This window comes from Dermacentor andersoni, chromosome 1 (genome assembly GCF_023375885.2).
Source record: "Dermacentor andersoni chromosome 1, qqDerAnde1_hic_scaffold, whole genome shotgun sequence".
Lineage (NCBI taxonomy): Eukaryota > Metazoa > Arthropoda > Arachnida > Ixodida > Ixodidae > Dermacentor > Dermacentor andersoni.
Genome location: NC_092814.1, coordinates 259,252,063 through 259,277,037, shown reverse-complemented (window position 1 = coordinate 259,277,037; position 24,975 = coordinate 259,252,063). Strand labels below are relative to the sequence as shown.

The 24,975-nt window shown below is 45.4% G+C and overlaps 1 protein-coding gene across 3 annotated transcripts in view; it reads right to left on the bottom strand.

Moving 5' to 3' along the window:
- The window catches only part of LOC126547836 (RAB11-binding protein RELCH homolog), a 223,897-nt gene that overhangs the window by 152,940 nt on the left and 45,982 nt on the right, over positions 1–24,975 (bottom strand). For all 3 annotated transcript variants that reach the window (XR_008609355.1, XM_050195847.2, XM_055063701.1), the window contains one exon: positions 10,267–10,447. Coding sequence is in view for 2 of the 3 variants with exons in the window: in XM_050195847.2 (XP_050051804.1) it covers positions 10,267–10,447 (181 nt within the window). In the remaining variant the exon portion in view is untranslated. The remainder of the gene's footprint in view (positions 1–10,266; positions 10,448–24,975) is intronic.

Below are 24,975 nucleotides of genomic sequence, written 5' to 3'. Positions count from 1 at the left end.
TCTTTGTCCGATGAGAGTATGCAGTAGGCGTTCGTCTTCAAATAAGACGCCAGACGATTAATTGCGGGACGACCGGGGTCACACTGGTCCCGTAGAAGAACGTCCACGCCACTTGAAACGCACCGATCCATTTCACTCACGGGAGCCAAACTGGACACTTTTCGCACCAGGGAAAGCTTTTCCGGAGCGCTGGTCCGGGGCTTCACGGCAAACTTCGGCCCTAAAGCCAGACACTTTTTGACGTCCTCCGGTAGCGTGACGTTTCCCTCGGTGAAAATTTTCCCTCGGGTTAGATTAATAATTGAGGCCAAAAGAATCATTGAAGCAGCTGATAACTGCGTAAGTGTTGCATCCATATCACTGTCACGCAAAGAACTGTTCTACCTAAACGCGAATGCGCCCTGAGAAACTGTGATTACGCTCCTAGTATAAATCAGTGGCGTTTTTTTCTGAATAAACATTGTTGGAAGTGGCGCCCTGTGTGTGTGTGTTTCTTCTTTGTCCTCCGTCTTTTTAGCGCCTTCACTTCAGAAATCATGCTTAACCAACACGCCCAACTATCCATCCTAACGTCGTATATTTCTTGTGCATCGGGCTCTTCACTATGTGTTTCTTCAGACCCAAGCGCCACAGTTTCTTTGATCGCCGTCGCGACTTGCAAAGCACGCGCGCTCTCCTACTGCATTCGGCGTAAGCTCCTACCTGAAGATGTGAGGCTTCTTTTCGGAGGCTTCAACCCCTCAGTCGGTCATGGAAACCGCATTTGTAAAATTCTCAAGTCGGAATGGTCAAGACAGGCTCGCCTCTACCGAGTTCACCTAGAAGCCCAACTGCACAGCTTGATGAGAGAAGATAGAGCGAAGCGGGCCTTCTGGGATTTTAATCGTCTCGCCAACCAGACGACCGAATTCCTCTGGCAGAGTACCCTGTCCCACCTACGTGGCCAGCCTCGTCCTAAGAAGAAAAAACAAGGCCCTGGGAACTCAATTTTCACCGAGGGAAACGTCACGCTACCGGAGGACGTCAAAAAGTGTCTGGCTTTAGGGCCGAAGTTTGCCGTGAAGCCCCGGACCAGCGCTCCGGAAAAGCTTTCCCTGGTGCGAAAAGTGTCCAGTTTGGCTCCCGTGAGTGAAATGGATCGGTGCGTTTCAAGTGGCGTGGACGTTCTTCTACGGGACCAGTGTGACCCCGGTCGTCCCGCAATTAATCGTCTGGCGTCTTATTTGAAGACGAACGCCTACTGCATACTCTCATCGGACAAAGAAGGCGGCTTTGCCATCTTTCCACGAGAGACTTACAAGGTGAAAGCGTTGGAAGCCTTAAATTCTGTTTTTCATTGTCACCACAACGTATCGCTCAATAAGTTGAAATGTGAAGCGAAGAAGCTGTGCGAGAAAATGAACCTGTCAAAATTAGCTAGGGACATTAGGAATAGCAAAGTGAGCACTCTTGAGGTCTTCTTCAGCGCCAAGACCCATAAAGATAACTGCCCTCTAAGGGTAATTGTGTCGGAGCGCAATACGTGGCAGAAATGTTTAGCTGCGTTTCTGTTAGAAAGGCTGAAGCTTCTAACAGTAGACGACCCTTACCTGGTAAAGGACTCTGCACAAGTAGTCGAGTACTTGTCAAGACAGACAAAAGCAGAATTAGAGGCCTTTTCTGTAGATCTGAAAGATCTATATTATAGCATGCCAAAAGCAGAATTGCTTCAGTGCGTCCAGGAAGGCATTGACAGTTTCGGCTCCCTGGCTTTTCAGAACGAAACTGGTATTCCGGAAGACAAATTCTTGGCTATGCTAGAACATTACCTGGCTTCCACCTATATTGAATGGGACAGTCGTTTGTACCTGCAAAAGAGCGGCGTCTGCATAGGGTCGTGTTTAGCTCCGATTCTGAGTGACTTATTTTTAGCTCGCGCTGGCAGAACCATTTCTAGCAGTCTCGAGGGTAGTAGCGTAGTCAAAGTTTTTAGATTTGTTGACGACTTCCTAATCTTGGTAGATAAAAATTGCAGTGACACCGACTTGGTCGTTAGTCAAACATTGACAACCTTCAGGCAGACTTTATCCCCCATTGAAGTGACCCACGAACTTTCGGTAGATTCCTCCATCAGGTTTTTAGATCTTAGATTGTTTTTAGCAAGTAACCACGTCTGTTGGCAGTATGAACCTCGGGCTACTAAACCTCTGCTGCCTTTTAGTTCCTCTCACTCTAAGCTAGTTAAACGCAGCATCGCCAACATGTGCCTGCTGAACGTTTTTAAGAAGTCCTGTCCACATCGAGCTGCGGCGAGTTTTCTTAAGCAGATTGACCGCCTGGAAGAGGCAGGCTACCCACAACCTGTTTTAGTGTCCGTAGCGGAAACAATCCTGAAGAAGTCGCGAATCCGCCAACCGGACCAGGAGCCACCCCGCGAAAAAGAAAAAGTTGCTGTCATACCCTACATACACCGCATGTCACATAATTTGAAAAAGATTGCAAAGCGAGCTAACGCAAATGTCGTGTTTTCTGCCCCGTGCAAGCTCTCTAAACTCTGTCGAATGGCCAACCCTTATTCCCGCAAGGCACCGGCCTGTGCTACTAAACACGATAACAAATACGTAGAATGTCAGGCAGGAGTTGTTTATGAGATTCCTTTAGATTGTGGTAAAAAGTACGTGGGCCAAACAGAGCAGTGCCTGAATGACAGGCTGAGGCAACACAATAACAAAGTGAACAATGGGAGGGAGGGCCACTTGGCAATTCATTGTAGAAATTGCAGATGTAAGCCAGACTTCCACGCCTGCGCTGTGGTCGCCAGAAGCCGTGACAAATGGGTTAGATTAATAATTGAGGCCAAAAGAATCATTGAAGCAGCTGATAACTGCGTAAGTGTTGCATCCATATCACTGTCACGCAAAGAACTGTTCTACCTAAACGCGAATGCGCCCTGAGAAACTGTGATTACGCTCCTAGTATAAATCAGTGGCGTTTTTTTCTGAATAAACATTGTTGGAAGTGGCGCCCTGTGTGTGTGTGTTTCTTCTTTGTCCTCCGTCTTTTTAGCGCCTTCACTTCAGAAATCATGCTTAACCAACACGCCCAACTATCCATCCTAACGTCGTTAATTTCTCTGTCCATATTGTCGATGGCGATACTGGCTGTCGATAGTAGCGATCGCCATCGACAAAAGGTCAATACAGGAGAAGTAACTGGCACTGTAGCGACAGTCAAGAGCATCGTCAATTCGTGACAACGGGTGCACATCTTTCTTGGCCACTTTGTTCAGATGGTGGTAGCCCATACACAAGTGCCATGTCCCATCCTTCTTAACCAACACCACCGGTGACGCCCACAGACTCAAAGAGGGCTCAATTATGTTTTTATAGAGCATCCTGTTAATCATAAATCTGAATAAGCTAGTGTTCCAATAGAGATACTCTATATGGTCTACAGTGCATAGCAGCAGCATCACCAGTAATAATAAGATGCTTGACACGAAGCGTCTGGCCTAAGGGGGCAACTGTCAAAGTCGAAAAAACCCCTGTACGAAAACAAAACACGGCAGAGGTCTTCGGCTTGCGCGGTAAAAGGTTCATCGCAATCATTTTCTGAATCTTGGGATCAGCACAAGAAACAGACTTTGGATGCCTGGTAGGCTCAGACGGATCGTCGGGTGAGAAAGCCACCCCATGATGGTCATCTAAAGGCTCAAGTTGGGCGAGGCAAATTGATTGAGACACAATCTGCTTGGTTAAACTGAAGTTTATGACAGGAATGCAAGTGTGGTTGGCTGTGATAGTCAGAACTGTGTAACGTACGGTCACATCATACTGCAGTGGAATGTCAGGCAGCGGAGTGATGAGATACTCTCCATCAGGAACGGGTGGGAAAGACAACAATTCAATATTTGATAATGATTTGGGTAGCAGTCGAATGAAGCTGGTGGGGCTTAAGGAGGTGGGGGTTGCATCATAAGTATCCGAAAGAATAGGCAGCTCTAGGAGGTGGGGGTTGCATAAGTATCCGAAAGAATAAGCAGCTCTAGGCGGAGGATGCTGGCGGAGCAGTCGATCAGAGCCGAATGCGCTCAGAAGAAATCAAGGCCGAGAATTAGGTTGTGTGGGCAATGCGCAATCACAGTAAAAAGGACAGCAGTGTGGCGGCTGGCAATGCTGACACGTGCCGACAGGAACAGTACCGTCATCCGCAACGCTGACGACATGTGTTGATGCAGGCGAGAGGAGATTTTTAATTCGTTGTCGGAAGGCAGCGCTCATAATGGAGAGGTGGGCACCTGTGTCAATCAGCACAGTGACAGCAATGCTTTCAACATCAACTTCAAGAAGATTCTGGTTTGTGGGCAAAGTAAGCAGAGGATTTGAGGGCAAGGTTGATATTGCAGCTTCACCTTGAAAGGCTGCAGTTCCTAGTTTTCCAGTTGGGTGTGGTGGAGAACGGACGGCGACAAGAAGCGGGTGACGGTGATCGGCCGTAGCAAAGATTAGGAGCAGGGGCGCCAGTGGTAGTACGATCCTGGCGAGAAGCATAGGGAGCAGTAGGTGCAAAGTTACAGAAATATGCACTGTTACATGTCGGAGACGGAGTTGGCCATCGTTTGCGGCAGTGATGAGCGATGTGGCCAATGCGGCAGCAGTCGAAACAGATGGGCCTGTCGTCAGAGGTGCGCCATTCAGACAGGTTGTGGGATGTGGTGGGAAAGGAATGTTGTGGACGAGGTAGGCCACAAGAGAAGTGCTGCACGCTGGGTTTGTGGGTCGACGAGCACACGAAGTTGAGAATTATGTTTTGAAATTCCTGTTGGGCAATGGCCTGGATCATAGCAATCGTGGCTGGTGATGGATTGGTGGGCACCACGGAGTAGGATGGCGAATAGGAGGCCTCACAAGCTTGCGGCAAATGACATGAGTTACATTATTGTATGGATGGTCCTCATAAGTCGACGTAGCAGTGGTATTCGGCAGGCGCACAATGTGGGGCGTGATATGCCGGCTCTTGGCTTGTTTGAACCGGCGGCATTCTTTGGTGATGGCCTCAATAGTAGAAACATTGCCAAAAACCAACAAGTTGAAGGCGTTGTCTGCGATACCCTTTATATGTACAGCACTTTTGTCTGTTTCAGACATCTTGTCATCAGCTTTGCGGCAAAGAGCTTGGACATCTTGTATGTATGAGACGTAGGGCTCTGCGGGGCTTTGTGCACACGTAGCAAGGGATTTATTTGCTGCGACCGTGCACCCAAAGGCGTTGCTGAACAGTTCAGTAAGTATTTCTTTGAAAATGTACCAGCTTGCTCATTTGTCTTTGTGGGTTTGGTACCACACGTGTGGGTTGCCGACATTAGCATGCATTATGGTTGGATCCCATCTGCTATTAGTGCTGACGAGTTTATAAAGGTTGATCCATTCTTCAACGACAGTGCCGTCCAAGCCAGAAAACAGACAAGAGTCGCAAGCCTGGGAAAGCGTCACGACTGGAGCAGTCTGACGAGTCATAGCCGACACTGATGGGGTCTCATCTCATGGAGGCATGCTAGCAAGCTTGATGTAGCGACCGCTGCGAAGCTCCATGGTGAGGACGGGGATCGCAAACCTCCACCAAAATATTACGTGTGGAAAGACAAACAAAGGAACTATTTACAATGTATTTACAAGAGCAGAGCAGCCAGAGAATAAGATGGAAACCAGCTCATGCTAAACCCGGATGCCCACCTTCATCTTCCTTTGCACCATGTCTCATAAGCAGCTGTTGTATCGTAACAATATGAAAATAGAGTCGGCGCGCGATGTGCTTAGTCGCAGAGTCCGAGGTGCCGAGGCACGCCTAACCACAGGCTCGAGAAGTCGACGCTCGAAATGCTTAGTCACGCAGTCAGAGGCTCCAATGCACGAAATGCTTAGGCGAGGGTCCAAGAAGTCCACGCGTGATGCGCTTTAACAACGAGTTGGAGACACCTATGCGTGAAACGCTTAGCTGCGGGTCCGAGTGTGGGTCCGAGGATTGTGTGTGCAATGTGCTTGGTCATAAATTCCGAAACACCGAGTGCTGAAAGGCTTAGCCGCGTGTCCAAGGAGTCTGTGCCCAAAGCTTGGTCACAAAGTCCGCATCGCCGATGCTCGGAATGCTTAGCAGTGGCTCTGAGCCGTCCACAAATGGAGGGATCGGCCCCGCTACTGCAATATCCGCGTGGCCCCCTTTCTGACGCTCATCGAGATTACAAAGAGCGGAGACTGTCCAGAGCTCGCTAGGTGCAAACAGCCGAGCAGACAACATGCGTCGGACAATGGCGAACCGTGCCGGAGTCATGTGGGGGGCACAACCAATCACAAATTCCGGCACGGATTTCAATAACTTCCTTTTTGTCTGCTTGTTTCTGTACAGAGGAGATAGCCTGGCCGAGTCGTCAGCTGCGCCTCGCAGCTGACAACTCCATGCTGCCTAGGCCAATTGCATGAGGCGAAACTGAATGCTAACTGAACATGCATTTCGAACAACGATCTCTGATCGCGCCCCTCAAGCAGCAAATTTGAAGACGGAGAAATGCGCTTTCTGATGAGACCAAGATGGCGGCACTCGGTTGCGCCTTTCTGGAGATATTGCGCCAAGAAAAATACTTCCACAAAATTTTTGCCACCTTGGCTAATACAACACAATTTTAGAGCACTTCTATGTGGTTTTCAGTGAAGATATTGTTACAGGGAGAAAATATATGTATTTACAACATATACAGTTACAAGGTCATAGCTCAGTAGTGAGGGTTAACACCATCTAACGATTGTCGAGACACTTCAACCTCCTCTTCCCCTCCCAACGTCCTTTCGTCCACCGAGGCACAAACTCGTATGTGACAATTTTTTGGAATCAAATAGAGAAAGAGTAATAGTAGCTAAAAATTTGATTTTCAAAAATCTATTTTTTGCCCATTTTTCGCTCTGCAAAAGCCGTGCCCCTTAATAGAGTGTTCTCATGACCCTCATTTTCTATGTTTCAAATTCTTTCCGATTTTTTCATTATTACCATCTTTTTCACTACTACTGCATTCAATGATGAATTAATGATCCCCTAACACATTGGACACTTCCTCTTTGTCACCACGCTCACTATACAACCATGCCGGCCTAGCAGTGTTGATCATCATCATCATCATCATCATCATCATCATCATCATCAACACCACCACCACCACCACCACCACCACCACCATCATCCTATTTTATGTCCACTGCAGGATGAAGGCCTCTCCCTGCGATCTCCAATTACCCGTGTCCTGCGCCAATCGATTCCAAATAGCGCCTGTGAATTTCATCGCCCCACCTCATCTTCTGCCATCCTCGACTGTGCTTCCCTTCTCTTGGCACCCATTCTGTAACCCTAATGGTCCAACAGTTATCTAACCTACACATTGCATCACCTGCCCAGCTCCATTTTTTTCCTTTATGGCAATTAGAACATCGGCTATCCCCGTTTGTTCTCTGATCCACACTGCTCTCTTTCTGTCTCCTTAACATTAGCCTAACATTCTTCGTTCCATCGCTCTTTATGCGGTCCTTAACTTGTTCGCATGCTTCTTTTTAAGTCTCCAAATTTCTGCCCCATATGTCAGCGCCGGTAAAATGCACTGATTGTACACCTTTCTTTTCAGTGATAATAGTAAGCTTCCAGTCATAATGTGACAATGTTTACCATATGCACTCCAACCCATTTTTGTTTTTCTGCATATTTACTTCTCATGATCAGGGTCCCCTGTGAGTAATTGACCTAAGTAAACGTACTCCTTCACAGACTCTAGAGGCTGTACTCTGGTCCTGTACTTCTGTACTGTACTCCTGACTCTTGTTCCCTTGCCCGGTTATTCATAATTATCTTTGCCTCCTGCATATTAATCTTTAACCCCACTCTTACACTCTCTCTGTTAAGGTCCTCAATCATTTATTGTAACTTGTCTCCAGTGTTGCTGAACAGGACAATGTCATTTGCCAACCAAAGGCTGCTGAGATATTGGCCGTTGATCCTCACTCCTAAGCCTTCCCAGTTTAATAGCTTGAATACTTCATCCAAGCATGCAGTGAATAGCACTGGAGAGATTGTGTCTCCTTGTCTAACCCCTTTCTTTATAGGTATCTTCCCACTTTTCTTGTGGAGAATTAAAGGTAGCTGTGGAATCTCTGTAGATATTTTCCAAGGTATTTACGTAAGCATCCTGTACTCCTTGATTACACGATGCCTCTATGACTGCTGGTATCTCTACTGAATAAAATGCCTTTTCATAATCTATGAAAGCTATATAGAGATACTGATTGTACTCTGTGGATTTCTCGATTACCTGACTGATGACATGGGCATGATCAATTGTAGAGTATCCCTTCCTGAAACCAGCTTTCTCCCTTGGTTGACTGAAGTCCAGTGTTGCCCTTACTCTATTGGTGATTATCTTGGTGAATATTTTATATAATACTGGAAGTAAGCTAACGTGCAATTCTTTAATGTCTCCCTTTTTGTGGGTTAGTATAATGGTGACATTCTTCCAGTTCTCTGGGACCTTTCAAGTCAATTTGAAGACAGTTTGTATAAAGGGCCGCCAGTTTTTCACGCGTTATGTCTCCTCCATCTTTTATTATATCGACTGTTATTCTATTTTCTGCTGCAGTTTTCCCCCGTTTCATGTCTTGCAAGGCCCTTTTAACTTCATCGCTAGTTATAGAAGGAGCCTCTGTAACCTGTTCATTACTACATCGAATGGAGGTATTGTGGCTGCTCTAGGTACTGTACAGGTGAGTATAGAATTATTTCGCTGCTTTTAATATATCTTCAAGATTGCTGGTGATATTACTCCACTTATCTTTCAGTGCATACATTTTGGTTTGTTCTATGCCAAGTTTCCTTCTCACTGATTTCATGCTGCATCCATTTTTTTTACTGCTTCCTCAGTCTTTCCCACGTTATAATTTCAAATATCCCTTACTTTGTCCTGGTTGATCAGTTTTGACAGTTATGAGAATTCCATCTGATCTCTTTAGTTGGACACTTTCATACTTTGTTGTTTCTTTATTAGGTCCTTTGTTACTTGGGAGAGTTTACCTACTGGTTGGCTTGGTGCCTTACCTCCCACTTCAATTGCTGCTTCTGAAGCCAGCCTAGTTACGGTTTCATTCATTACCTCTATGTCATCTTCATTTCTCTGTTCTAAGGCTACATATTTGTGTGCAAGTACCACCCTGAACTGGTCTGCTTTTACCCTTACTGTACCTAGGCTGGCCTGTTTCTTGCTGACCAATTTAACTCTTTCTCTATTAAAACTGAGGTGAATTCCAGACCTCACAAACCTATGATCACTGCACTTTACTCTACCGAACACTTCAACATACTTCACTATGCTGGGATCAGCAGAAAGTATGAAATCTATTTCATTTTGTGTTTCACCATTACGGCTTTTCCAGGTCTACTTTCTACTGCTATGCTTCCTGAAGGTGTCCATTATTCGCAGCATATTCCTTCCCGCAAATTCTACCAGCGTCTCTCCTCTAGCGTTCCTAGAATCAACATCGTAGTTACCAGTTGCTTGTTCACCAGCCTGCTTTTCCCCCACTTTTGCATTGAAGTTGACATTACTACAGTATAATGAGTTTGCACTTTTCTCATTGCTAATTCGATATCTTCATAAAATTGATCTACTTCATCATCATCGTGGCTAGATGTTGGAGCATAGGCTTGTACTACCTCTAATCTATACCTCTTATTAAGTTTGATTACGGCTACTGCTACCCTCTCATTCATGCTGTAGAATTCGTCAATGTTGCACGCTATGTCCTTATGGATTAGGAATCATACCCCATACTGCTTCTTATCTGGGAGTCCTCTATAGCAGAAGACACGGCTATTATTCAGCAATGTATAAGCCTCACCAGTTCTAACCTCACTAAGGACAATGATATCCCAAACAATGCCTGATAGTTCCTCAAAGACTCCAACTAAGCTGGCTTACTGTAGTACAACCTCCCCTATATTTATCTACCAAAATAGTTATTCATTTTCACTATTCTTTAAGATGCGCTGCATGTGCCAACACCAGGATTAATATCGCCAAATTAAAGCACCAACTTAAGACCAGGAATGCCTGTGCCAGAACAACAAGTAGTTGGTTGAAACCCAAATGGCATTGCCTACAAGCAAGCTCATGCTAAGTACACTAGGTGTCCTAACTGCAAGATGTTATGCTTCTTCCAACCACCACAATCAATAAGAAAAAAAAGAGAAGAGTGAGCCCACCTCTCGTTTTGCCAGAAGGACATTAGGCACAATATGTGGAAGACACCGAGCAAGCATCAGAACCACCTCCTCGCCTGATGAAGCCACCGATGTCACATCTTTCGCAAGGCGTGAGTCAGACAGCTCACAATGAGGTCGGCATACATTCATAAGGGCCTCAAGAAAGGCTGGACACGTCTTTCTGCACAAGCACAAGAAACACACACATAAAGAATCCAAACAGCTTTACAAATTGAGGTGGCTTTTACATTTATGCCCAACTAGTGTAATGCTCATGGCAATACATGCATACCTTCATCACAGGAGTAGCCATGAATGGTTATCATGCAATGAATACATGCATACTGCACAGATGGTTAAATAAAAAGAACGCTTCTGCCACTTGGTCACCCTTCCCCTCTCACCACAATGCTGCAATAGAGGTTTTTCTTTTTTTTCATTTGCCTGCAACAAGAGGACTCTTCTAAAAAGCATGGCAAAATAGTTGGGAACCAGTAACTGACGCACTTCCCTTAAGCCACAGAAACTATTGCCGTCATTCCAGCACAAAGCCAATGACATTAACACACACACACGCATGGAGAAAAAACTTTTTATTGTGCAATATAGTGATCTTCAGGGCGGTTGGGGCTCCTATTCTAGGATTCCGCTGGAGTGAGCTCCTCGGGCTCACCTGGAGTATGGCAGCCCTCTGGGCTGCCTCCTTCGAGCTGGGGAGCAAGGCATCCCATCCCTCTCACATTGTAGTTTCAGTAATCTTTTCTTGAGGCACCTCGGTGCATTCCCACATTATATGGTCCAGCGTGGGCTCAGCCCCGCACCATGGGCACTCACCTAGATATCTCTCTTTATCTATTTTGTGTATGAGATGTAGGTGTGGGTAAGCTTTAAACTTCTAGTTTGCAACCTTCTCCAGATGAGTTGTTCCGCTTTGCTTAGTTTCCGATGGGGTGCGGTGAACTTAATTTAAGCCCTCCTGTAATGTTCGAGGATTGAAAATAGGTTCCAGTCCACTGGTTCAGGTTCAATTCTCACCTCACTGCCGGGGTGGCACTGATATGTTGCGCGGTGGCCACCATGTGGGTAAGTTCATTTCCCCTGATGCCAGTGTGACCTGGTATCCAGATGAGTTTGATTGTGCCGAGGTCCTTTTTATTTATTAGCTTGGAGGCTGCCATGCAGATCCTACCGTTTTTGTAGTTTCTACACACCTGCATGGTAGCGATGGCTATCTCTTTGGCCTCGCTGATGTTGTAGGCCCGCTCTGTGGTGCTCGTGAGTTCTCTATGACTGTTATCTATCGCTGTGGCTGTAAACCATGGTATATGTGTTTTATGTACTGCGCCGTCAGTGTAGTGTGTGTTATTGCTGCCCTTGTATGTTTTCTTGTAGTGCCTAACCCAATCTTCTCTGCGTCCCGGGCTTAGGATGGGGTCCATCCTTTTCGGGATTGGGGCAATGGCGATTTTTTCCCTCTGGGCAGTTGTGAAGTCCACCTGTCTGTTTTGGAGTTCCTCACAAACTCTGAAATCCAGTCTGCATAGGATGTCTCTTCCCATTGTTGACTGGGCTGTTATCTATCACTGTGGCTGTAAAAAATGGTATACAGTAAAAGCTCGTTAATTCGAACTTCAGTAATTCGAATTTCGGGATAATTCGAACCGTACTATTTGGTCCGGCCTAGCTCCATAGAAGTCCATGTATAAAAAAGCCCGTTAATTCGAACGTGAGTTGGTTCTGCCACGGTTAATTCGAACTACGCGCCGCCGCGCCTGGGCGGCGTGCCGCCTGGAACTTGGCCTGCAGTGCAGTGCCATGTGCCGGCGTGCAGTGCCATATGCAGTGCCATGTGCCGCCTGGCACATGGCACTGCATATGCTTGTGCGTGCTTGGGAACAAGTGACAGGGGCTACAATAGCCAATTGCTATCGCCACTGTGGCTTCACCACGCAAGGCGAGCACGTGGACGAGCCACCTGCGCACGGAGACTGCGTCACTAGCGTCACCGCTCCCATGTCGGACGTTCTGAAAGACGTTTCCTTTGCCGACTACGTAGACGTGGATGCGAGCGCAGTTGTCTGTGGTGTGACCACAGACAAGGACATCATTTCCCAAGTTAAAAACATAGAGCCTGTCGCTGCCAGTGACGACGACGAGGAAGACGACGAGGCACCGGTGCGGCCCTCCGCTGCGGAAGTCATGGCCGGACTTAATGCCGCCCGCCTGTTCTTCAGTTTTGAAGAAAGCGAAGAGGAAGCCTTCCGCAACATTCGCTCTTTAGAGCAGAAAGTGCTTGCTGTTGCCTTCAAAGAAAAAAAGCAGACCACAATTACGGATTTTTTCAAACAATAAATTGAACTGGCGCCATGCCCTGCTGCTTCCTGGTCGCGGTGTCCTGTTTTTCTTCATTGCTTTCGTTAGTTCGAACTTCGTTTAATTCGAACTGAGATGGCGTCCCCTTGCGGTTCGAATTAACGAGCTTTTACTGTACGAGTTCTATGTACTGTGGCGTCAGTGTAGTGTGTGTTATTGCTGCCCTTGTATGTTTTCTTGTAGTGCCTAACCCAATCTTCTCTGCGTCCCGGGTTTAGGATGGGGTCCATCCCTTTCGGGATTGGGGCAATGGCGATTTCTTCTCTCTGGGCAGTTGTGAGGTCCACCTGTATGTTTTGGAGTTCCTCACAAACTCTGAAATCCAGTCTGCGTAGGATGTCTCATCCCATTATTGACTGGGCCATAAGGAGTTCCATTGAGGCCATTTGAGGGCACTACAGGGCCGTTTTGTAAGCTCCCCGCAGAAAGGTTTCTATGGCATCTTTTTCTGTCTTTACCAAGTTGTAGTACGGAAGACTGTATAGAACCCTGCTTTCGACCAGACTTTTGACAAGCCAAATTGTGTCGTTCTCTCTCATGCCCACCTTTGTATTAGTGACCCTTCTGATCATTCTAGACACTTGTTTCACGGATGTCTGAATGCAGTGGAGGCTGAAGGCGTATCTTTGGTTTGACTGAAGCCACATGCCCAGGATGCGGATGGTGATTTTCTCCTCTATCTTAGTCCCAGCCATGTAGACCTCTAATTTGTGCTGTACGTGCGTAGGGACCGATCGATTGCTATTGCCTTTCCATATCCTAATTAATTCTTATTTTTGTGGGGCACATTGCATGCGACATTCTGTTATGGATGTCTCAGTGAGGCTTGCAGCTTCCTGCAGTCTCTCTTCCTTTTGCCCCAGAGAGCCTGTGGTAGTCCATACCATGATGTCGTCCGCATACATGGCGTACTGTAGATGCGGCTGGTTCTGGAATGCCCTAGCTAGGCCTAGCTAGCATGGCTGCGCTGAAGAGGGTTGGAGATATTACTGCCCCTTTTGGTGTTTTGCGGTGTGACACTTGCATTAATCTCGACTCTAGAGTGCCGATCTTGATTTCAGCCATGCGATGACTCAGGAAGGCCCTAACGTATTTGTAGATTCTTTCCCCACAGATTGTGTCGATAAGGCCATCAAGGATCCCCTGATGGCTCACGTTGCCAAAGGCATCTTTCATGTCGACTGCCATGACAACATGCTCACATCCCACTTTGGGTTGTATGAGCAACTCCTCTTTCAACAGAAGGAGGACATCCTGAGCTGAGAGGTGGGGCCTGAAGCCAAAGGTGTGCGGCCTCAGGTCATTGTTTCGAGATGGTCCTTGCAGCCATTTCTTTGCAACCCTCTTGTATAATTTGCCTAGACATTATGTGAGGGAGATGGGCCGCAGGTGTGCTACCTCTAATTTCTGGCCAGGCTTTGGGATTAGGATTACCTGGGCATGTTTCCACTGTTGTGGGATGGTACCTTGTGCCCAATGCTTGTTAATGAATTCTGTAAAGGCCGTGATCAAGCAGTCATTCATGTTTTGGATGATCAGATTGGTGATTTTGCCCCCTCCCGCTGCCATATTCTTGGTGATGTACCCAATGGGTGCGCAGACCTCAAAATCACTAATGGGGGCGTCCAACATATAGTTGGGTTTTCCTTGATATTGAACGTCGTAGGGTGGTGGTGCTATGTCTCCGCTAAAGCATTTTCCCTACACCTTGACCAGAATTTCTCCTCCATGCCTGTGTACGTATGGCACAGGCATTCTAGTGCCTTATTGTTTTCGCCCTTAGTTTTGGCCGGGTTCGTGATGCCTCTAAGTATTCGCCAGGTTTTGCTCGTACTCAGCGTTCCATCCAGACTGTCACAGAATTTCTTCCAATTACTTTCAGCCAATTCTAGGGCATAGCCCTCTACCTTCTTTGTGATTTCAGCAAGGCGGATTTTGAGTTTCCCATTTAGTTTTTGCCTCTTGCACCATTTGGTGAGCCCTCTCTGGGCTTCCCATAGATGGAGCAGATGTGGATCAACACCTGGAGCTTCCCCGGTGGTGGCCACCTTTTTGGTGACCATTTTTTTTGTGGCTGCAGAGGTTATCACACCATTCATCCAGGGTTCCTACATGGAGATCCATATCTGTTGTGCATTCCTTGTATGCGCGCCAATCGGTGACTTCGGCGGTACGAATTCTGTGCAAGGGCCGTATCAGTAATGAATAATATTGTTAGTATCGGCAAGTCTGCGGCACTAACACAGCCATGTCTACTTTGAGGGGACAGAAACAGAGATGGGCATGCTTAGCTGCCAGTGACATAGAAACATACGGCGGGCATATTGCGGAAACTGCGGCACTTGTCTTCACTACTATCCTAATACAGCACGTTTCCGCTAAGGGTGGACGAATATCTTAGCTGTGTTACAAGCGTCGGCGTATGAATAGGGTACACTTCTAACGTATCAGTGTAAATGTGGCTACTATCGTTGTCGCTCACGATTTGTTTCGTGCCCACGAGTGCAGACGAGAAGAATCGAAAGGCGCCTTTTTTGTTGTTGACCACAACCATTATAAAGCCCACAAATAATAAAGCCAAGGCAAGTTTGGTTGTAGCTTTTCTTTTCATGGAAGTGCGGAAAGTGATGAAAGGAATGAAATTGGGCATCTGCTTAAGAATTTTTGGTGCATGCAGACTGCTTGGTATGTCTTGAAGAGTAGTTCACTTAGCATTCGCCAGCATTCGACAGATGGTAAGCGCGATCATCATTAACTAGACTTAGCACACGACCTACTGCTGCGGCAAGTTCCGGGTGCAATCATTACACAGGAAAGAAAAAAATCGATTTTGATGACAAAATTCAGGGGTGCGACCATTACGCGAGTGCGATCATTATGCAAGTAAATAGAGTATATCTCTTGCTGTGGCCACTCCTCAGGAGACAAGCAGCACCTTCAATTGTAATGACTCACACTTGTCTCCTCAGGTCCTGAAGAGGCCCTGCAGCACATAGTATGAACAAAACTGCAAAATGCACTTTGCAAGCAGGGCATCACTTCAGGAACACCCTCCAAGGAGAATTTTTTACAAGTGTTTTCAATTAACAAAGTTACGAAAAGAAAGAAGAAACTGATAGAGCTTTCTTTCTTTCCCTCATCCTATAATAAACAAATCTGTAGCTCTACAGGCAAGGGTCACTTTGACAGTGTAGTCTCACACTGCTGCATTGTCCTTTGTGTTTTACTTTTAATGGAGCAGGCAACACAATAAACCTGTTTGTGTGGCTTCTTCAATTGATTCTGCTCCTGCTGTCTCACTTCAAAGTGCACAGTAATACACAGGCTGCAACTTTCAGCAGTGAAACAGGAAAATGGGCTTGTACTAAAGAACCATGGCAGTTGAATAAAAACATCACTCTTCTGATCACAAAGAGCAAGGTCAGGTTTTGAGGTGTGCTTCTGACATTTTTTCCAGCACTTTGTTGATGTCATTTTATGTGCATCACACCTTTCACAATAATGCAAGGGTTTCATGCAAACATGCTAGAGGTGTGCAAATGGTAATTCTTGAAACCGAATCGAATAAATACTTTTTTGATTATTAAGACGACTTCTCTCAATGCAGTGCTAGAGTTCTGCAACATCTTACATGAAACATCAGTAAATTTCAACCAACAAAGCAAGAATGTCAGAAGCTCTGCACCGAAATAAGCTTCTATACAGCAGTGACTATATTAATTAAAGTGCTGCTTTATCACTATCACTATCTATTAAAACTAAACAATATGTTTAGCAAAATGGCAACCTTACAAGTGAAGTAACAGTACCAAAGTATTGCCATAGGTATAGTCAACAGAAGACTACGCGATAGAATGCGGTAGATAAGCAAGGGCCCTAAATATATTATAATAACATCAGATTGATCCCACATAGCATCGGTGTCATGCGAGCTTTAAGCAGGAACATTGCCCCGACATGAATACCGTAACTACAGTGGTATTAAAGCTTATGCTACGCATTAAAGTTAGTCCAAGGATGGGAATGAGAAAAATCAACCTCTCACTGCTTAATTTTGTTCTCTTTCAAGTGATTTCGCGTTGGTGCTGATTATTTGAAAACTATTCGATAAATATTCTGTGTTCTGAAAATCAGCTATTCAATTCGAGCATTGTATCAAATAGAAGTACAGTTAAAGCTCGATATAACGAAGTTGGTAAAATCGGCAATTTGCTTCGTTATATAGAAATTTCATTGTATTGAAATTCGACCTTTTATGGAAAAAAGTAAAGTCACCGATCGATTTTCTTTTACATGTCGGAAAGGGGCCGCAGGATTTTCGGAATTATCTGGCAAACGAAAAAGCAAATTTTAATTAAAAAAAATACATTTTGATAAATTTGGGAGTCGGAGACAATTGATACGGTTTGGCCACGTACGTGGACGACATCTTCACATCGGCGGTACGAATGAAGCGAAGCAAGCTACATTTCCGCATGCACTCCGCCCCTGTGGCTGATAGCGTCACCCGCCATGGGACGGCGCAATCAGGAAAAGCGCTGGCAGTGGGGAGCGAATGCTTCGTCTGCCTCTCGTTCCAACAGATCACCGAAATTAAAGATTATGCAACCACCAATACCAACGTGCGCGAAGGTAGTCTGCATAGCACCACGCCATCACGGCAGGCCCACTCTTTGCACATGAGGCTGATTGTTTCTACAGCAGGGTGCGGGGCTGCGTATGCGCTCAACCGCACTCACTGCTATGCACAGCCGCAGCCGACACGCGCACCAGAAATCGCGAAGCGCCAACTTACTTCCGCCCCTGGCGCGCGCGCTCGATCGCGTTAAGCTCAGACCACACGTGCGCTTGTGGATGCGCACCCACACATGCGCAGATAGTGCGGCACGGCTCATATGCGTCGAAACGCGGAGGAGGCGGCATTCTTCAAAGCGTGGCAGTACTTTACGAAGTTTAAGGGGCTTTATGAATACCTCGCCTGCCTCTCGCACTAACGGGTCACTGAAACTCGAGATTACTCCAATACTAAATGAAATGAAACTCCAATACTAAATGCGCAGTAAGACAGCTTACAAGGTGCCATACCTTCTCAACCCGCCCAATCTTTGCACACGTGGCTGACTACCTCTAAAGCAGGGTATGTGGCTGCGTATGTGCTCCGCCACGCTTACAGCTATGCGCAGACACGACCGAGACGGGCACCAACTTAAGCCCCCCCCCCCCCCCCCCCTTTGTCACCCCCTCCCCCGGTCTGCCCCTCGCGCGCGCTTGATCGCGTTACCGCGAGCTCGGTCCCCTCCCCGTCTTTCCCTTTGCTCGCACGAGAAGGCGGCACTTGCGAAGCCACCATCTTTCTTCTCTCACCCTCGCACACTTTCACTCGCACCTAAAGCACACAGTGTGCGCGGCATGATAGGATATTATCGCACTTGGTCTCTATACGGAACATGATGCGGCTCCACTTCGGAGGTTGCTCTTGTCACGCGGCGCACTATTTTAGAAGTGTGTTTGCAAGCAGCCGCTTTCAATTCAATCATTTGACCATCTGTGTCCGCGGAAGTGTCTATTTACGGCATTCCTTTGTGGCAGCACTGAAATTTCATTATATTGAAATTGCATAGAGACACACTTCGTTATATTAAGGTTCTAAATACATGGTGTTCTATGGGCAAGAGGTTATGAAAAGTTAAATACTTCATTATATCGAGATTTTCGTTATATTGAAGTTCGATATATCAAGGTTTAACTGTACTACGGAATAAGCTTGCTCTCTGTTCATGTTTCGTGGTGCCGAGAAAAAGTGTTGAGGTCAGGACTGCGAAGTTCTCGGTTCAATTTGCATGCTCGGTAGGCTTTTATTCTGTTTTTATCTTGGAAATATTGCTGCATTATTATATCATTTCCCCCCTTTTACTTGTGCAGTACATGTTCTTTCTTTTTGTACTTCCCCGCCAGACCTGACATGGAGGATTCTACAAAGGGGAGCGGAGACCCGCTGCACAGCGCGGTAAGGTAGATGCCGCTTTAGTGACCACAGCAATCAATACTGACACAATGTTACTGCGAATTCATTTTGTTGTAAAATATTCATTTGCAGGTTATCCTGAATGTGCGGGGACCGATAGGATCTTATCGCGCTTGGACTTTATATGGAACATGACGCGGCTCCACTTCGGTGGTCGTTTACAGGAACGTCTACAAGCAGCCGCTTATATTCAATCATTTGACAATCTGTGTCTGTGGAAGTTTCCACTTACTAGAGAGTTTTAGAATAAGGGCCCCAAACGTTTTGGGGTCCCAAAGAAATAGCGTCGAAGCCACTGCGCTTGCACGAGCCTCAAACTGCATTTGGGTTTTGCGTCGGGCACGCTATTTCACTGATTTAGCGGGAGCCCCAAAAGCTGCCCAATAAGCTTTGTGTAAACAAACATGGTGAAGCGACGGCTCTAACCTAGCACCAAACTGGGCTTGATTCCTGGTAACGTGTGAAGTTCCTAAGCTAGGAGAAGCGACTGCGGTTGTCACTTTCTGTCAACTAACACGTGTAATGAAGATTGATTAATTAGACGCCGCTGATTCCAAATTCAATTGTCAACTTCATGGCTCGTAATCCTAACACGGCTTGACTTGGCTGCTGAAGGCGCGTAAAATTGGTCATTCAAAGCTAAGTGCAACAGATTGCTTGCAGCTACTGGAATAACGTCTAAATTGTAATGAAATGTGAAGACACAAAAGTCAATTACTCTTATCATAAAATGGTATATTTTATTTAATTATTTAACATAGTTTTTCTTTGACGCCCTAGTGGCCCTGCAAGCGCAAGACACTATCCGAAAACGCAAAGCCCTATTCTAAACCTCTTCACTCCTGTGTGCCCCAACGCTAGCACCCACAAAGCTCTTTGGGCCCCAAACTATTTGGGCCCCTATTTAAGAACTCTTTACTGTCTCAGGATTCTTTTACGGCGGCAGTGAAATTTCGTTACATTGAAATCACATACATACTTCGTCATATTGAGGCTTTGAGCACACGGTGTTCTGTGGACAAAAGGTTATGAAAAGTTAAGTACTTCGTCATATAGAGAATTTCATTATATTGAAGTTCGTTATATCAAGGTTTAACTGTATATCTGATTCGTTATTCAAAATTTTCGAATATTCACTCACCCCTAAAATATGCAACTACCTCCTGCATTTGAGCAATGCTGTGGTGTACGAATGTTGTGGCTCATATATATCTTAATTTAAAAGGCTTGTCATTTGTTGCTCCTCCTGTTCATGACCTACACTCTTAAGCAAAATTAGACCCTATTACCACACAACAATAATCGTCATCTGTCTCGTCCGCATTTCCTTTCTTTAATGTGGCGAGCCCAGTACTTTCCAGTAACGAACGGCATGTGCGTTATCAGCATGACATAGCATTCCCGACGGGAAAGTAGCGGGCGCGGCGTTTTCAAGAAAGGAAACGCAAGCAAGGCAGATGACAATTATTGTTGTGTGGCAGAGATCCACCCCTCATTCAGCCTTTGCTGTCACCTAAGATCATGATGTCACAGAAATTCACATGATTTCAAGAAAGCTGTTGAAAAGGACAAGCAATCTTTTGAGTCGTGCAGTAGGTTCCCTACTAAATGAAAGGGAATCATATTTCACTGAGATATTCATGACAGCATGATCTAGTGATTGAACAGTTACTTATGAACTACAAAAAGTGTTGGAATGATCCCCTTCAGCCATCAAGTAGCATTCAGCCATCAGATGTAGAAAGTGCAGAACAAAAATGGATGCTGCAATTAGTTTATATCATAGAGTTTCTAAATAAATACCCTAGAGGAAAATGTGACGCTAGTGTCTATGAGGGCTCTCCTGAGCGTTGCCTCAACCTACATGGGAATGATTGGAAGTACAGGCTTCGAATTGACTTCGATCTTTAGACTAGCGGCGTTTGCTTGTGGCACGCTAAACGAAGCTATACTCAAATATTATCACATAAATCTAATTTTATTTCTGCAGTATCTTATATAATGCACAACACATTACATAAGGTTTGTATGACTTTGAGATTGAAGCACGGTTTGCCACCAGGGCACACCAGGGTATGCATTCTTCTGCATTTCTGTTCCTGATTTAGTGCCAGAGAATAATTATTTATTTATTTTTACAACAGCAATAACAACCGTGCATGTACTTATATAAAAATACTCATTGAGTATTTATGGAAATAAAAAATTTTTTTGTGAGAAAGTGTTGCACCTTTGAGAGGAATGCTACAATTGTCGTCTGCTATGACGCCTGCTCGCTGCGAACGCAATATTTTTCTCACAAATTACAGGCACTTGCGAACTCTCTCGCTCTTCCAAAAGGCTGCATCGGCTGTCACGATTGCTGAACGTGTTAGAGTACTTTTAAGCACATCTGCTGCAGTGCTAGCTAGGACGTTTGTGGCCTCTTACGAGTATGCTTCATTATATTTTTGATTGATGCACCGCTTCAGAAGCGGCCGCCGGCAGCTGCTATGGTGTGGCTTTGCACTTAACCATTTTGTGACAGCAGACTACAGCCAGGAAAAAAATTAAATTATGGGGTTTTAGGTGCCAAAACCACTTTCTGATTATGAGGCACGCCGTAGTGGGGGACTCCGGAAATTTCGACCACCTGGGGTTCTTTAACGTGCACCTAAATCTAAGTACACGGGTGTTTTCGCATTTCGCCCCCATCAAAATGCAGCCGCGGTAGCCGGGATTCGATCCCGCGACCTCGTGCTCAGCAGCCTAACACCATAGCCACTGAGCAACCACGGCGGGTACTACACCCAGGAAGCAGCAACCTTTCATACCACAAGTAAGTTTGTGTTTCAAAGTCCTAAAACACACATTTCAATGAGCACATAAACGAGCAATGCGTAATGAAGCCCTCAATAAAATTTGATTGTCAAGCCAATGGAAGTACAACTGTCTGTGTCTTGTATCAGTAGTGCCTTCCTTTTGCTCTTCCAAAGTTTCATAAAGTACACAACGCTACAGCGCCAATCTAATATACTTAACAAACCAAGGTCAAAACAGTGAAAACACGTTCTTTCAACGTCCACGATGCCGTTGCTTTCTCATCAGAGCTTTGACACCACACCACGACACAAACATCGGCCCAGCCGCTGGCCCAGCGCGCTATCACCACTTCGAGCACCAGAACAAAGGAAGAGAGCTTTGTGTCGCACCATCCCACTGCGAGTTATAGCAATTGCGCTTAGAGCAAAATCAAAACTGCCAGAAAATAACTGTAGACTAGTTCGCCAGTCAACAAAATACCAATCCGTAGCCTGTACTTCAGATCATTCCCATGATGGTTAAAAGATCGCAGTGCCAGACTTCCCTCTAGATATAGTAATATGAAACTCTATGGTTCAGATAGTGTTTTGGGCTTAAAAATAATACTTCACTATGAATGTGCAAATACTCAAAATTTCAGATACGAATCGGATCATCTTTGCTATTAAGGTTGATACTCAATTGAACAATTCACTAATTGAAGTTGTTAAATATTCATTCTTGCTTGAATATTATTCTGCTGCAGGGGAGCTGCAGTTTGTTGCATAAAAGCACAAGTTGCTTAACAAACACGTGGAGTGTCTACTTACTTCTGTTCGATAATTTCTAGTCATTCAATAAGGATGCCTTGTCTTTAGACAGCTTAGAACTTTGCTTTCTCAATTTAAGGGGAGACGAGAGTTCTGAAAACTTTTTTTTTTATTTTTCGACATACGTTGCTTAAATTTTGTGTGGAGATATATTGTAGAATGCTGATTTCAAATATGTGTTTAGATTTAAAATATCTCACTTGTAAAAGAAAAGATATGACAGAATACAATACTCTTAATTAGGTCGTTTCTTACGAACCTTTTTAATAATTTCTCATTAAAATAAAGTGTCTTTAAGAATATGCAGGCATTTCCACAGGCCCACTGCATATCCTAAAGATAAGCAAACACCAATAAAGTAATTGTGATTATCACAAATAAATAGCAAAGTTCGGAAAAAAAAACAACGCGGCAGTAACTAGCCTACATTTGATCTAATTAATAATCTATCACATTTAAGAAAAAACAAAAAGCTTTAGGATATAGCTGAGATATTACTAAAAAAAATCATGCTTAGTTTACTGAAATCAGTTGATGTAAACAGCGTCAAAACTTCCGTAAGGCAAAAGCACATGACGAAAAATAAAAGAAAGCTGAGAAAATTGCATTTGAAGTTTTACTGCCACTAGCTCTTTTGTCTATTGAACAAATGGAAAACCTTTGGGCTTTAACATGTTGCCCAGGTGTTGCTGAGCACAATAACACCAAATTTACCAAAATAAATTCATGGAAACTTTATCAAACCTTTCATAAGGCAAAGGGACTTGACGAAAGAAAAAACACCCAGAAAGTCACTTTCAAGCTTTTGAACGCTCTCACAAGTTCACACAAGACCTGGGCAGTAGTGTTGCGTCCTGTCAGGCTTGTGCTTCTTGGCCATTCTCTTCATATTTTCAGTCTCTTGTTGACCTTTCTTAGACCTGTAAAGCCTTTGTTTATCCTTTTCAAGGCTCCTTCGAATGAGGGAGCTGCCAGGACTATAGCCAAGCTGCACTGACAGCCTTGCTGGTTTGTGTCATTCCCTGATTGTAGTGTGACACTGCTTCAGCAACACCCCTTTCCACAGCCAGCAATGAGTCTTGTCTGTTTTTGGAGCTTTGGGTCCAGATCACAGAGTGCAGGAACTCAATGGCATTTTGTGTCATGCCATCACTGCAGCGCTGTAAGAGGGCCTGGTCACCTATAGGGCCTTGCAAAGACTGGCTCTAGTGCATTGCGAATAAACCTTGGCAGAGGGTTTTTATGCGGTGGTGGCTCCTCTTGGATGGTCAGGGCACGGTTGAAGAAGCACCAGGAGTCATCACTTTCAGGACAATGACTGTGATCAGGGGATTCGTCCGTTGAAGTCATGTGCAACAGTGTGACTGCACTGCCTTCTGCGTTGCACGAACGTCATGCCTGTGGCTCCTCAGAGAATACCCATAATAGTTTGTTATCTTTTTTATTTTATACTGGGTAAGTCTCCCCTTCCCACCAAGAGACTCTCCTTGGGCTTTTTTCTTCTCCACCAAGGTGCTAAGGGCTGCCCCATTCGCTTTTGTACATGGTTCAGACAGTCTTTTTTTTTCAATGTCTAATACCTGTGTCACACGGGCACATTTGGAAGGCCTTCCATTCAACGGCCTTTGAAACGCCACAACTCTATCGACTCAAAGGAGTTGTCGCGCTGCTACACGGCACTTTTGAAAGGCCGTTGAGTGGTTCAGGCGTTTCTCGCAAAATCGTGTGGCGCTGTGGATCTTTATTTTCGTTTTCATGTCACGAAAAGTTAAACAACATTAAAACCATTTAAAAATACTATAATTTCTTTTCTTTGTTTATACATTGCCATACATATATGTTTAGTTTTTAAGTTGTTGAGTAGCGAAACTGCGGCAACGTCTGCGCCGCTCGATGCGGCTGCCGTTTTGGTGTGTGTTCGCACATGTCAAGTGGCAAAAACACTTTATTGAATAATGAATTACACTCATACATAGTATTTTTAGAGCATTTGGTTTGATTTGTTCTTTCTAACCGTGAGTACGAGCACACTGTGAACGAGAGGGCATGTTCGCGCTGTTTCCGCTTCCGTTGCTCAAAGGCCATCGAGATTTCGATAGAGTTGCAGGGTGCTCCGTTGACTCCATAGACTATTGACTCGACGGCCTTCGAAACCGCCCGTGTAGCAGCTCGAACTTGACCTTTGAGTCAACTGACTATCGGTTGGAAGGCCTTCCAAACGCCCGTGTGACACGGGTATAAGTATCCGTAGATACTGTCTTGAGTCAGTGCATGAAAAGTGCGGCTATCGCCATCAGACAGAATCGTTGTGTAGCGCAGCCCATTCTTCTGCAGGGACTGCATGAACAGGATAAGTGCTGCTTCTGTCTCCATCCATCCAGCATTGAAGTCAATGTTTTTTTGACACTTGTGGGTCATAGCCCAGTCACCGTGGCCATCATCATCGGGGTCAAGTGCTCCTTGGCAGCCACGGCAATACCGAGAAAGGACAACATGGTCCAGCACCAGGCCTGTGTAAAGTTCAATAATGCACCCCACAGCTATGTTAGAATTGTGGCCACGGGTCTTCCAGGTGCCATCAAAAATGACGTCATTTCCTACAGGGTTGAGGAAGTCCTTGTAGAGGGTTTTGACTACTTCCACGCTTGCTTCTGACTACTTCCACGCAGACGACGCGAAGGCACCACACCGTCAGCACGC